Source organism: Miniopterus schreibersii, assembly GCF_964146895.1.
Source record: "Miniopterus schreibersii genome assembly, chromosome: 19".
In the NCBI taxonomy this organism is placed as follows: domain Eukaryota; kingdom Metazoa; phylum Chordata; class Mammalia; order Chiroptera; family Miniopteridae; genus Miniopterus; species Miniopterus schreibersii.
The window spans coordinates 28,931,076-28,943,096 of record NC_138119.1 but is presented as its reverse complement, the minus strand read 5'-3'; the positions used below and the strand labels follow the sequence as shown (position 1 = coordinate 28,943,096).

The 12,021-nt window shown below is 52.4% G+C and overlaps 1 protein-coding gene and 1 pseudogene across 2 annotated transcripts in view; both read right to left on the bottom strand.

Moving 5' to 3' along the window:
* The window catches only part of PLXNA2 (plexin A2), a 197,483-nt gene that overhangs the window by 10,407 nt on the left and 175,055 nt on the right, over window positions 1–12,021 (bottom strand). The window contains exons 18-26 of the mRNA XM_081121199.1: window positions 9,997–10,236; window positions 9,108–9,251; window positions 8,583–8,817; window positions 5,885–6,027; window positions 4,944–5,212; window positions 3,039–3,105; window positions 2,717–2,863; window positions 1,929–2,088; window positions 1,475–1,578 (exon numbers count right to left, since the gene is read on the bottom strand). Coding sequence (XP_080977325.1) covers window positions 1,475–1,578; window positions 1,929–2,088; window positions 2,717–2,863; window positions 3,039–3,105; window positions 4,944–5,212; window positions 5,885–6,027; window positions 8,583–8,817; window positions 9,108–9,251; window positions 9,997–10,236 — 1,509 coding nt within the window. The remainder of the gene's footprint in view (window positions 1–1,474; window positions 1,579–1,928; window positions 2,089–2,716; window positions 2,864–3,038; window positions 3,106–4,943; window positions 5,213–5,884; window positions 6,028–8,582; window positions 8,818–9,107; window positions 9,252–9,996; window positions 10,237–12,021) is intronic.
* Window positions 6,871–7,373, bottom strand: LOC308549307 (small ribosomal subunit protein eS24 pseudogene; annotated as a pseudogene). Its single transcript has one exon. The product of its transcript is annotated as a small ribosomal subunit protein eS24 pseudogene (transcript).

Sequence of the window (12,021 nt, the reverse complement as noted above, 5' to 3'; positions counted from 1 at the left end):
GACAGAGAAGAGAGGCCCACTCCTGCCCTTAAGAAACTAATAATTTGGGGGCATGATGCTATTCTGTTTTTCACTTTCCTCTCCAGCTCAAATTGGTTCATTAGGAAACTGTCCTACAGAATACATTAAGCACCGTGAAGTAGGGGTGGGGTGGCATCAACACCAGTGTTGTGGCTCCGTGGTGGTAAGCAGCATCCTGGGCACCTCACCTGCTGTTTCTAATCCTTCTGACCACCTTCACAAGTCAGGTTGTTATTTCCATTTTACAGATGAGAAGCCTAAGCTTCCAAGAGATTAAATCACACCGCCCACGGGTGAGTGGGAAGCAGGGGTTTAAATACAGCTCGCAAAGCCCTTTCTTTCTCTTCCCACTACAGCACACTCCTTCTCTCTGGGGTGGGGACTGCAGGCCAGCGAGGGGGATGCAGCCTGGAGAGGAGCGGTTCAGGGCTTCCCCGGTGCCCCCAGCTTGCTCTTGTCCCAGCAGGCTCCCAGCCAGCTCCTCTTGGCCCTTAAGGCCCCCAGTCTCCTGGTCATTGGCAACTCAGTGCCTCAGAGCCCTGCCTGCCGGCCCCCTGCACCCTCCCACGTGAGGCACGGGCATGGGAGGATGTTATTAATCAGGCAGTCCCGATGGGCCTGGCAGCCTCAGGCACTTCCTCTGGTTGGTTTAATTTCCCTTGGTGTCTCTCATTTTCAGTTTCTATTTCATAATTTTTCCTGAATCCCAACCTGTCTACCTGTGCTTACTCTTACAGAGACCCCCAGCCTCGAGCGGTTACCAGGGGAGGGGAAGGAGGAGCGGATACCTCCTGGATCTTTTGTTCTTTTACTGGGAATTTTTTTTTTTTTTTTTTTTTATTGTTCATTCAACAAGCAGTTGAATTCTGCCAGTGTGCTAAACACTTTACCTACTATAGTTAGTCTATTCCACATAACTTTATGGGGTGGGGATCACCATGAACCCTATTTTACAGATGAGAAGGAAGAGAGCTTAAGTAATTTCCCCGAGGACACCGGCTAGCAAGTGGCAGAATGTAAGACCTGAAGACAAGTCTATCCCATTTGCTGCCATGCTGCAAGTGAGAAGCACAAGCTACCGTCTGCAGGATGCCAAGGAGAGAAAGTGGCAGACACCTCTTCAGGAGATTGTCTTCAGGAGGACTTTACGATAAGCAATCTGCCCGCAGATGCAGGGCCTCTGGACAGCAATGCCCAGCCTTACCCAGACCAGTGAGGTCAGTTTCTCAGGTGGGACTGGTGCTCAGGTTTTGATAAGTTCCCCAGGGATTCTAATGGGCAACCATGGCTAAGAATCACTACTCCAGGATCAGGGAGGAGAGGAGGGGAAAGGAAAGATAAGAAAAACCCTTTTAGGTTTCTGAGGGCCTAGGAACAAACCTTAGAAGGGAGGGGACATTTGGGACAAAGGTCCTGGAGCAAAGCCCCCCCAAGCCCAGAGGCCCACGCTCACCTGGTAGTGCATCAGCGTGTTGAGCCGCTTCCAGTCGCCCTCGATCTTGGTGGTGATGTCCTCATCTTGCAGCACGACCCTGGCGATCCGGCCTTGACGCCACTCTGGGTGGAGGGGTAGCGTAGGTTACTGTGAGGGGGTGGGGGGCTGCCAGCCAGGGTCCCCCAGTCCTACCTTCTCTAGGCACCCGCTCCCCCAGCTCCCTCAAGCTGGTGCAATGATAGTGCTTAAGGTGTCCGGGGCTCCATGGGGTCCGGACAACTGGGCAGAAGTGTGGGCCTCACCAAAGGGGCCACATATGAGCAGTATTTCAGGTGGCTCCTCACTGGGCAGGACCCAGTCACGTCCCAGGAGGGGCAGAGCTCCCGGTTTTCCCATCCCTTCCCGCAGCCCAAATGCCCTCCTGGAAGCTGCCTGTCCACCCTTGCCCGACACTCCAGGCCAGGCCTCTTACCCAAGTCCATGTCGACGGCCCTCGGCCTCTGAGAGTAGGGCACGTTTTTATAGACGGCATCAAGGATCTTCTCCTTGACCTGCGTGATGGTGTCACAGTTTAACACCTTCACTGGGATCTCTGGACTGTTCTCGTTGTCCGGGTTGACGCAGTTCAGGATCTACAAGTGGCCAGAGAGGGGGGAGCAGGAGGGAGTTGAAGGAGAAGTTGAGGGATCTCTCCTTCCAAGGCCCCCTCCTCTCATGGGGATGTGGGGTGCCTCTCTGTCAGTGCCTCACTTTCTCTCACTTCCCTGTCATCTGTCAATGACAACCTGAGTCATTCTGTCCACCTCTTCTTTCTCCAAGAACCACGACTCTACTTTCTAGCTCCTGATGGCTCAGGGTTGCTGTGATCCTAAGTGAGGCATCCTGGGCTTCAGAGTTGGCTCCAGGTATGTCAGGGGCTGGCCGTACTTTCCCCAAAGCCTCTCTATTAGGAACCCACAGACTCATATTCTTTCCCATGATGCCAATTCCCTCATACCTAATAGTGGGTGATCTTTTCTCTCCACCCAATATTATCTAGGGTAAACTGAGGCATAGAGAGCTCTGTAGGCCCACCAAATGAGATGGTGAGAAGGCACCCAGGTGGGTCTGCCTGCTCTTGGTACACTTGGACTTGCTCCCAGGCCAGTCAGTCTCCCAGCCTCTTTATTGACCCCCTCAGACTGGCTGTGTGGTCAGAGGGTAAGCTAGAGATCAGGGGCAGGAGGTTCGAGCTGTCCCCCGAGCCTCTGGCTTCCTCACCAGGGTCTTGTACTCGATCTGCTGGCGGATGAGCTTGTCCTCGCTCAGGGAGTAGCGGGCCTCACCGGTGATGGCATCGATGGGACCCTTCTCCATCTGCTGCTTGATGGCGCAGTAGAGCATGAAGAGCGGCTCCCCCGCGCACTCCTGTGGGCACAGGCAGGGAGGGCGTGTGGCAGCACCAGCCTCCTGTCCCTCTCCTGACCGCTTGACCAGTAGGGCCCTGTTCCTGAGGGGGTCCCCATGCAGCCCTGGGGCCAGGCCCAGAGGAGCAGCCCCCCATCTCGCCCTCAACTGCGGCTCCCGTCTCATTTCCACTCACCTTCAGGAACTTGTGCAGGAGGAAGGCAAACCAGTTGGTCAGCATCTTTTCAGCCACTGACTCTGTCCTGGAGAGGGAGAAGGGACAGACCTTAATGAGGGGTCTCAGAGCAGGGCCTGGTTTGTTGTGGGCACAGAAGGACACAGTGCTGGGAGCCAGGCCACCTGGGTCCTAGCCAAACTTGGCCAGTAATCACAGTGTGACCTAGGGCCAGGGGTTTCTTCTTTATGAGCCTCAATTCCCTGTGATGATGGAGTGGTGCTGTGGTCTGCAGAGAAAGGTGCCCAGTCCCCCATCCCACAGGGCTATGAAGAGCCAGTTCTCCATACTCCCTTCTGGCTCAGGGTTATAAATAGTGTCCCCATCCCTCTGGGATTTCTTTCATGCCTGAATACTGTACTTCTTTTTGCAAGTCCAGAAGGTACCTGGTTCCTGCCTTCCATCACTCAGAGTCAGACTGCCTGGGTTCAAAACCTGGCTCTGCCATGTACTGGCTGTGTGACCTTGGGCCAGTGATTTCACCTCTCTGGGTTCAGTTTCCCCACCTCTAAATGGGGATCATCATCTATACCACAGGATTGTTGTCAGGGTTGAATGAGTTAACATATGTAAAGTGCTAAGAATACCACCTGGTATCCTGCCAGGCGGGGTCACTGATGTCAGGTGGGGGCTTGGATCCCAGCCCCCCAGATAGAGAGCAGTGTGTGCATTTCACTGACAGGGGATCTGCTTCTGCCAGCACCACCCATCCCCCACCCCCATTCCTGGGCTGCAGATCTGGGGACTTGGGAAGGAACAAAGCGGCTGTGACAGATCCTCAGTGATGGGGACGCCAGAGGGGTGTTTTAACTCCCTGCACGTGGTGCAAATTATACCCTCTGATTGCACTAAATCCCAGGCATTTGCCAGGGCTGCTCAGTGATCTGGGCCTGGGAAAGAGTGGCAATGTAGAAGAAATTGCAGCTTTCTCCCCTAGCCCCTCCCTGCACCCTCTCCCTGCATTGTGCCTGCGATTAGCTCTAATTTAAATACAACAGTTTTTAATGAGAGTTTCTAATGCTCAGATTGGCAGGATAGGGACTCAATAGTCATAAAACAAAGCCATTCTTTCTCCAGCGGGGCCTGGAAGCCAGAGCCCTTGCTCGGAGAAGGCTAAAGGGAAGGCCGTGAAATAGACTTGGCTTATTCCAAAGCTGTGCTTGGCTCCCCAGGGCCTCTAGAGGGTGAGCTCTGGGGATGGATGCCAAGGTCTCCAACCCTTTCCTCTGCCAGGAAAATGGCAACTGGGGAGGGGGCATGTGGTGGATGCTGCTGATTCAGACCCAGGAAGCTAAGCCCGAAAGGTACAGGCTCCACCTAACCTCTGGCTTGGTGACGCCCAATAGAACCTTCTGCTGGACGGAGATGTTCTCTATCTGCTTTGTCTCATAGGGTGGCCAACGTGGTGACATTGGTGGAATGTGGCTAGTATAACGGAGGAACTGATTTTTACATTTTCTTTCATTTCAATTGATAGTCACATGTGGCTACCGTGTTGGACAGCACAGCGCTAGGTGCACAGGAAGGGAGAGAGCCTACAAGACAGCTGCTCTTAGTGTCAGTCTGTCCACGAGGAAACTCAACGGCGGCAAGGCCCTGTCACTGGCCCATGTGCACACAACTAGCAGGTGGCAGAGCTGGGGTTCAAGCCCAGATCCGAGCCGAGGCCTGTGCTCCGCCATCAGGTTTAGCAGCTGCAGACACACACAGTGCCTGGCTGAGACGGATCAGATTCTGCACCGTGAGATGTGCAGACACAGGCCTTTCTGGGAGGGAACCTCTGGTGCTGTTGACAGGACCCGCCCTCACGGGCCCCGTGAACCTGTGCGGACAGCCACCACCCTCCCAGGCCTGGGCACGGCTCACCTCCGGAGAAGCAGCTTGGGGTGGTTCTTGTTCTCCAGGTTCTTTTCGATGAGGTCAGACAGCAGCTGCTTGAGGACGTCGGTGGCGTACTCCAGGCGGCCCTGGAGGCCCGTCATGATGAGCGAGGCCACGTTGCCGCGGTCGCGCATGGAGAAGCTGCGCTGCAGCTCCAAGGTGCGGATGAAGGTCAGCAGGAAGACCTTGTTGTTGATGAGCTGGGCGAAGAGCTTCAGGGCCTTCTCCACGTGCTGCTGCCCATTGCCCTGCACCTGGGGTGACGTGACGGGTACACCCTCAGGGGACAGCTTTGGGCCTCCTAGCCTGGCTCTCGCTGAGGGTCTTTGCTGGCTACGATACCAGCTGTAAGTCCCCCTCCACGAGGCCCGTGACCACCCCACCCACGATGAGGTGGGGATGGCCGGTCTCTGAAGCCTACAGTCTGCTCAGACCTTCTGCTGGGTTGAGAGGCATGGGCTCCAGGCTCAGTGTGGAGACCATCCATCTGACTCTCCCAAGGATGTGACAGAGGATACCCTATAAGGCCCACTCTGGTTACTAGTCTCCCCTTAATCTCTGTCCTGATTTAGCATCTTTAGTAAAACAAACCAATAAATGAACAAACAAACCTCACAGAATCCTATGTCTTTCCTGAAGCCAACTTAAATCCATTTGAAAATGAAACGAAATTGTAGTTAATTCAGTTTTTAATTTAAAAATGACAAACAATGAGCCTTGCCCCGGAAATGGCCAAGAACCTGGCTGCCCTTTGGCCACGACCTTCCTGATTGTGCCTTCCTGGAAATGTGCCCATTGGGGTGATGCTGTTACCAGCTGTTGCCCTTCCTCACTTTTCTCCAAGCTGCCGGGCCCCATCTGCCTACCTTAGGACACCCAGGTGCTGTGTCCCTACTGTGTGCCTGGGCCAGGGAGGCAGGTCTTACCTCCAGTTCCCGCAGGACAGGATGGTCCTCGATGCCAGGGAACAGGACTCGCATGGCATAGGTACGGTAGTCCAGGTAGGGGATTCCTGAGCGGTCCAGGTCGCTGGTCAGCTCATTGATGTCCGTCTGGAGTTCAGCAAAAGCTACGAAAGTGCAACAGAGACAGGCAGGCTCAGGAGGGGAACCCCAGCAAAGACAGGAAGTTGGGAGAAGTTTGTGAAGGAAGAGGGGGTCCTCAGGGTACAGGTAGGGAGTGCTATCGGGGTACATCTCCATATATCTCCAGGCGGCCTTTCTTAGGTGGTAGGAATATGGGTAATTTCTATGCTATTTCTTTTCCTGTGCTTACCTATAATTTTGAAGTTTCTTTCTATGTATCAGTGTAGTTAAAACAAAGAAAAAGGAAGAACACATGACCTCTCATGCAGGAGTTACAGGTGCTGGAAACAGGTGAGACAGTGGCCAAGGGAATCAAGCAAAGACCAAAACAGGCAGCTTTGGTCCCCTTTTCTAAGCAAGAGAATGAATCAAGATGCAAAAACCTTGGGGGACAATAAACATCAAAAGCACCATGAGATAGAGTGGCTATTACCAAAAACCGGAAAATAAATGTTGGCAAGGATGTGGAAAGATTGGAACCATCACACATTGCTGATGGGGATGTACACTGGGGCTGCCATTCTAGAAAACAATTTGGCAGTTCCTTAAAAAAATTAAACATAGAATTACCACGTGACCCATCAATTCCACTCCAAAGTATCTACCCAAAAGAACTGAAAGCAAGAGTTTGGACAGATGCTTGAACTCTCATCTTCACAGCAGCATTATGCACAACATCGAAAGGTGGCAACAACCCAAATGTGACAGGTGCATGGGTAAACAAAATGAAGGGTCCATACAATCAATGGAATACTATTTAGCCTTAAAAAGGAGTGATATCCTGACACACACTCCAACTGGATGAGTCTTTTTTTTGTTTATATTTTTTAAAAAGTTCTTAGTTTATTAATCCTCTCATGAAAAATCTGCACAATCACCACAGATAAAGTCACTAAAGAATCTTTATTCCTTTTTGCAGCACCAACATTGGCCTCTGCGGTCCCCCTGACTTTCTTCCTCCTGTTCCTGTGTTCCTTTCCCTGTTTTCTTGAGGTCTTCGCCTTCTCATACAGGCCATGTCTTGCACGTCTATGTGTGGCTTCATTTTTCTTTGCATAATCCAAGGAATCATAAATCATGCCAAAGCCAGTTGTCCTCCCACCACCAGAATGGGTTCTGAATCCAAACACAAAGATGACATCTGGTGTGGTCTTGTACATTTTGGCTAGTTTTCTCCGAATTTCTGTCTTGGGTCCTGTTGCCTTCCCAGAGTGAAGGATGTCAATGACCATTTGCTTCTCTGAAGTAGTCTGTTGGTCATGAACTTTCCAGTCCAGATAGTTACTGTGTCATTCATGGTGAAGGCTAATCTTCAAGCAGCCAGGGAGCAAAAGAGCAACATGGATGAATCTTGAAGACACTACACTAAGTGCAATAAGCCAGAGTCAAAAGAACACGCACCATATGATTCCACTTATATGAGGTCCCTAGAGTAGTCAAGTTCATAGGACAGAAAGTAGAAAGGTAGTTGTCAAGGGCTGAGGGCAAGGGTATAAAGGGGGGTTATTGTTTAGTGAATACAGTGTTTTAGTTGGGGAAGATGACAGAGTTCTGGAGAAGGATGGCTGTGATGGCTCCATAATGTGAGTGTATTTAATGCCACTGAACTGGAGGAGGGGAGAACCCTGGGGTGTTGAGACAGTGAGGGTTAAAATGGTAAAGTTTATGTTATGGGTATTTTAACACACACATACACACACTCATACACATGAGAAATGAAGAATAAAATCAAAGCCAGCCTTGGGGCACCCGGCCATCAGGCCCTCAGCCAACAGGGGAGCACCCCCTTGGTGGCACGCCTGTCTCCTGGTGCCCTCCTCTCCCCTCCTCCCCAGCCCCGGCACCGGGAGGAGCCCTTGACCACCTTTTCTCAGCCCAGCTCTTTTCCTTCATCCAGCAGAGGGCTTGTTTCTGATCCTGACGTTTGCAGCAAAAGAAGTGTTTTGATTCCTAATGGAAATGTTTACCCAGAGAGCTCACTGGGTCCTCAGCCTGAGGGGACGCCAGGTACACCCATCACCTAGCGGCTGCGGTTGCGTGGGAGACGCAAAAAACACCATCTCCACTCCCACACACGTCCATGGCCAAGGACACCAGCAAGCACGGCTTCAGAGAGCTCAGCCTGCTGCACGGAAGGAAAACAAACCCTGGGGTGGGAGGCAGGTTAGATGCTCCTGTCGTTCCCGCTGTGGCTGCTTCCACGTGCTCCCAGGGTATTATGCAAAAGGAGCCAGACACTTCCATGTGGGGGATCTAGAGGCGCAGGGAGACTGAGGCCCTGAGGAGGGAGAGGAAGGCAGCCAGATTGTGGCATGAGTCAGGGCACAGGGGACAGAGCAACATGACCAGACCTGGGGCCTCACTGTGGGCACTAACAGGACTTCTCTGGAATTGATGGCAAGAGAAAGAGAGGCCAAAGTGGAGTACAACGGCTGGGGTGTGAAGGAAGGAACTGAAGATGAGCACTGTTGGTAAGGAGGGAGGGGATAAGTCTGCCGAAGAAAGAGGGGTCCAGGGTGGCAGGAGCGCCTCCACTCACCTTCCTTACACTCCAGGGCCACACGGGACTCCAGGTTGTCCATCTGCATTTGCAGCCTCTTCAGAGTGAGGTCGTTTTCTCGAGACTTCCGCTTGTAGGCAATGAGGACGATGATGACAATGATGAGGAGGAGGCTGCCGCCCGCCGCGATGCTGACGATGGCTGGCAGGGTCAGCAAGCTGTCGGAGATGACACTCACCGAGCCAGGAGAGAACACCATCCCGCCCACGTGAACCTGTGCATTGTACACACGCAGACGCTGCAGAGCCCTGGCATGCCCTCGAGGCCTTATCATTTCAGAAAGGACACGAGAGACCACAACCACACAGTGCAGTCTGGATACGGAACAACATCCTGGCGATTATCTGCCCCCCCCCGTTCTTGGGTTCTCAACTTCTACCCATGTTAATGTTGGACAAGGAGATGAGATATGGAATAAGAGGGAGAGACGGCCTTTTTTGATGACAGATCATGTATGCACAGCGAGGAGGGGAGGAAATAATACAAAGAAGAGGGCTCACTCACCATGACCTTGTGCTGCCCTGTGAGGTTGGGGGGCTCACAGAGGAGCTGTGTCTCGGACACAGTGACGGCGCACGGGGTCTCCCCAATCAGCACCGTGTAATTGAGTTTGGCACCTCCAGAGGCAGGAGGGCAGAGGTTTTTGCCCTGTAGATAACAGTAATCTTAATAAGAAAAATTGACACATGTGCTCAGAAGTTAATTGACTTTTTTAAAAAAAGATTAAGGAGATAGATTAAGGAGAGAAGGGCAGAAGTACAAAAAAACCAATGGGTGACTCCATGGTAAGTTTTGGGAGAGGACTTCAAACAGCCACAATTTAGAGAGAGAGAGAGAAAGCGAACGGAGGAGAGAAAGAAAGCGGAAGGGGAGGCAGAACACTAAACGAGTGAAAATTTGGGGGAGGACACATGAGGTATCAGTGGAAGTGGTGGAGCATCAAAATACTCAGAGCTGGGGATCGCGACCTCCTGAAATACGTGGGCAGGGTACAGTGGCCACAAAAGCGGCCTATAAAGGCAGTGGTTACTTTGAGCCCACTGCAGACCTTTTGGGCCCCAAAGCTCACAAGAACAAATAGAAATATTCTAAAGTGTTTCTCGGGAATCCCAGGTGCAAGATACGGGCTGAGGCAAAGGTAGGTTTACAGCTGTTCATATGGAAAAGAACACAATAATTAATAAATAATACAAGAATGAATTCTGTGTTGCCCATACTCACAACTATAAGCTACTTTTTACCCCGCCCTGTATTTCTCCCGATGGGTCAATACCTATAAACAAGCTCCCTTGACAGGGAGGCGACAGCTTGGTGAGTCCATTATGGGTAGGAAGAACAGAAAAGGCCAAGAGGGAGGGGATGTTCACCATCTCCGCCCTCCCCACGTTCCTACCTTCAGAATGATGGGGGATCCCGGCTTCTGATCCAAGACTCCAGTAGGGCTGAGAAGCTCGAAGGTTGGGTTGGGGTAATAGATGAACTTGGTGTCATTGTAAATGAGCAAGGACTGGACATTGTTAAAGACAAATCCAAACTCGTCTGGCCGTTCCACGGTGTCCAGGCCGGGTCGGTAGTCGGTGGTCAGAGGGGGCGCCAGGCAGGTTAGGGTGGTGTTGTTCACAACTTGACATACCTAAGAGGCCCGGAGCGCAGTGTTCAAACCCCGAGCAGGTGACCTGGGGTCCCCCGGCTGGCCCTCCCACCGTCAGCTTGATTTGGCTGTCACTACTGGGTTATCTGCTTGTCTTCAGCAGCTAGTGAACCCCTTGAGGAAAAGCGCTGTGAAACTGATTTTTTGGGGGAGTTGCACTTTAACTTCATTCATTCATTCATTCATTCATTCATTCATTCACCAACATTGCTTGAGTGCCCCCTTTGTGGCAGGCTCTGTGCTAGGAGTTGGGGTTATCTAGCGAAATAGTCACAGTCTACAGGAGGAGACAAAGGATTCAACAAGCATCGTATAGTTCGGGCAGAGGGCGGGGAACACAGTAGGGGCACGAATGGCTGAGAGGAAGACTCCAGCGGGGCAGTACCAGGTACTGGGGGGCTGTCTGTGTGTGGCCATGGGCGTGGGTGTGGGTGTGCATGACTCAAGGAAGCTTTCCCTGGGAAGAGAAGGATGGGATTTAATCTGAGGACTGAGCAGGATTTACCTAGACAAGGAGGGGGAGGGGAACAAATCCCAGGCAGAGGGAACAACAGCAAAAGCCCAGGGATGAGAGAGCACAGGAGGTTTGAGGAAAATGTAGGATGCGGTGCTGGCTGTGAGTGTGAGTGCGTGTGTGTGTGTGTGTGTGCGGGGGTAGGGGGAGTAGTGGGGAGCAGCATGTAGTGTGAGATAAGCACTTTGCTAGTACATAGTAGGTGTTCAGTTAATGTTTATTGACTACATCGATGAATGAAAAGAAGCCTTCACCTCCTTAAATGTTCTACTTAGGACTTTTCGCTTCTCCAACCAAGTGTCCCCTAACTGCAAGGGGAGGCAACCTTGGTATTGACACTGAGTTCAGAATGTCCTGTCTTCATTGGTGGACCCTGGTCTCCCACACAAAATCCTAGCTGGGCTGATCCCCGCTTAGCATTAGGTGTGTCATGGTCTCCTCTGGTTTAGTTCTGCGGCTGCCCAAGGCAGCAGCTGGAACGAAGAAACCACTACAGGACCCGTGTGGGGCTTGGGAAGAAAACCTGGACTCCTACCCCCATGGCTCAGTTTCGGCCTTGGGAGCCACGGTGTCCCAGCAACAGCCAAGGGCATCTGTGAGAACTGGGCCTGTTCAAGTACACACTGTCCTGGCAGGTCCACACATGTGTGTCTGGCCAACATACACATACACAGACTTCATGTTCAGAAAATAAGGCCGTGTGTAAAATCACAGAAAGGCTGACATTCGCACGGAGATTGGGTCGGAGCTCTGAGGCCAAGTGTTAACCCTCCATTCCCACAGGCGGTTTGAGTTTCAACCGACAGCTCCGAGGGCTTCGTGCCACATTGGAGGTCAGTTCCCGTTCCCACTCTTTTCAGCTCACACTTCGGCAACCCTGAGAACCCTAATGTCCCTTCGTGTTCCAGCTGGGGACACCCTGGCATGAGGAAAACGGGGGTGCAGTCAAGCGGCAGAGTTGAGCCAGGGAGTCTGAAACTCTGGGCTCTGCGGGCAGACAGTGGGCAGAGTGCTTCTCTTCACTCCCCGCCCTTTCTCAGCCCCTGCTCATCTAGTTCCCAGATGGGGCAAGCAAATCGCTCCCAACAAGCGGCCTCTGTTTGCTTCCTGCCCCTTGCTGCATCGGCACTTTGTTTGCCAAACATTCGTTGGGGTTTTGCGGCCTTCGCTTTGGCCCTTCTCACTGGGGCTGCTTCAGGGCCCAAAGGCAAGGAGAGGCCCCAGTTGGCTGAGGCTGCCACGGGACCCAGGCT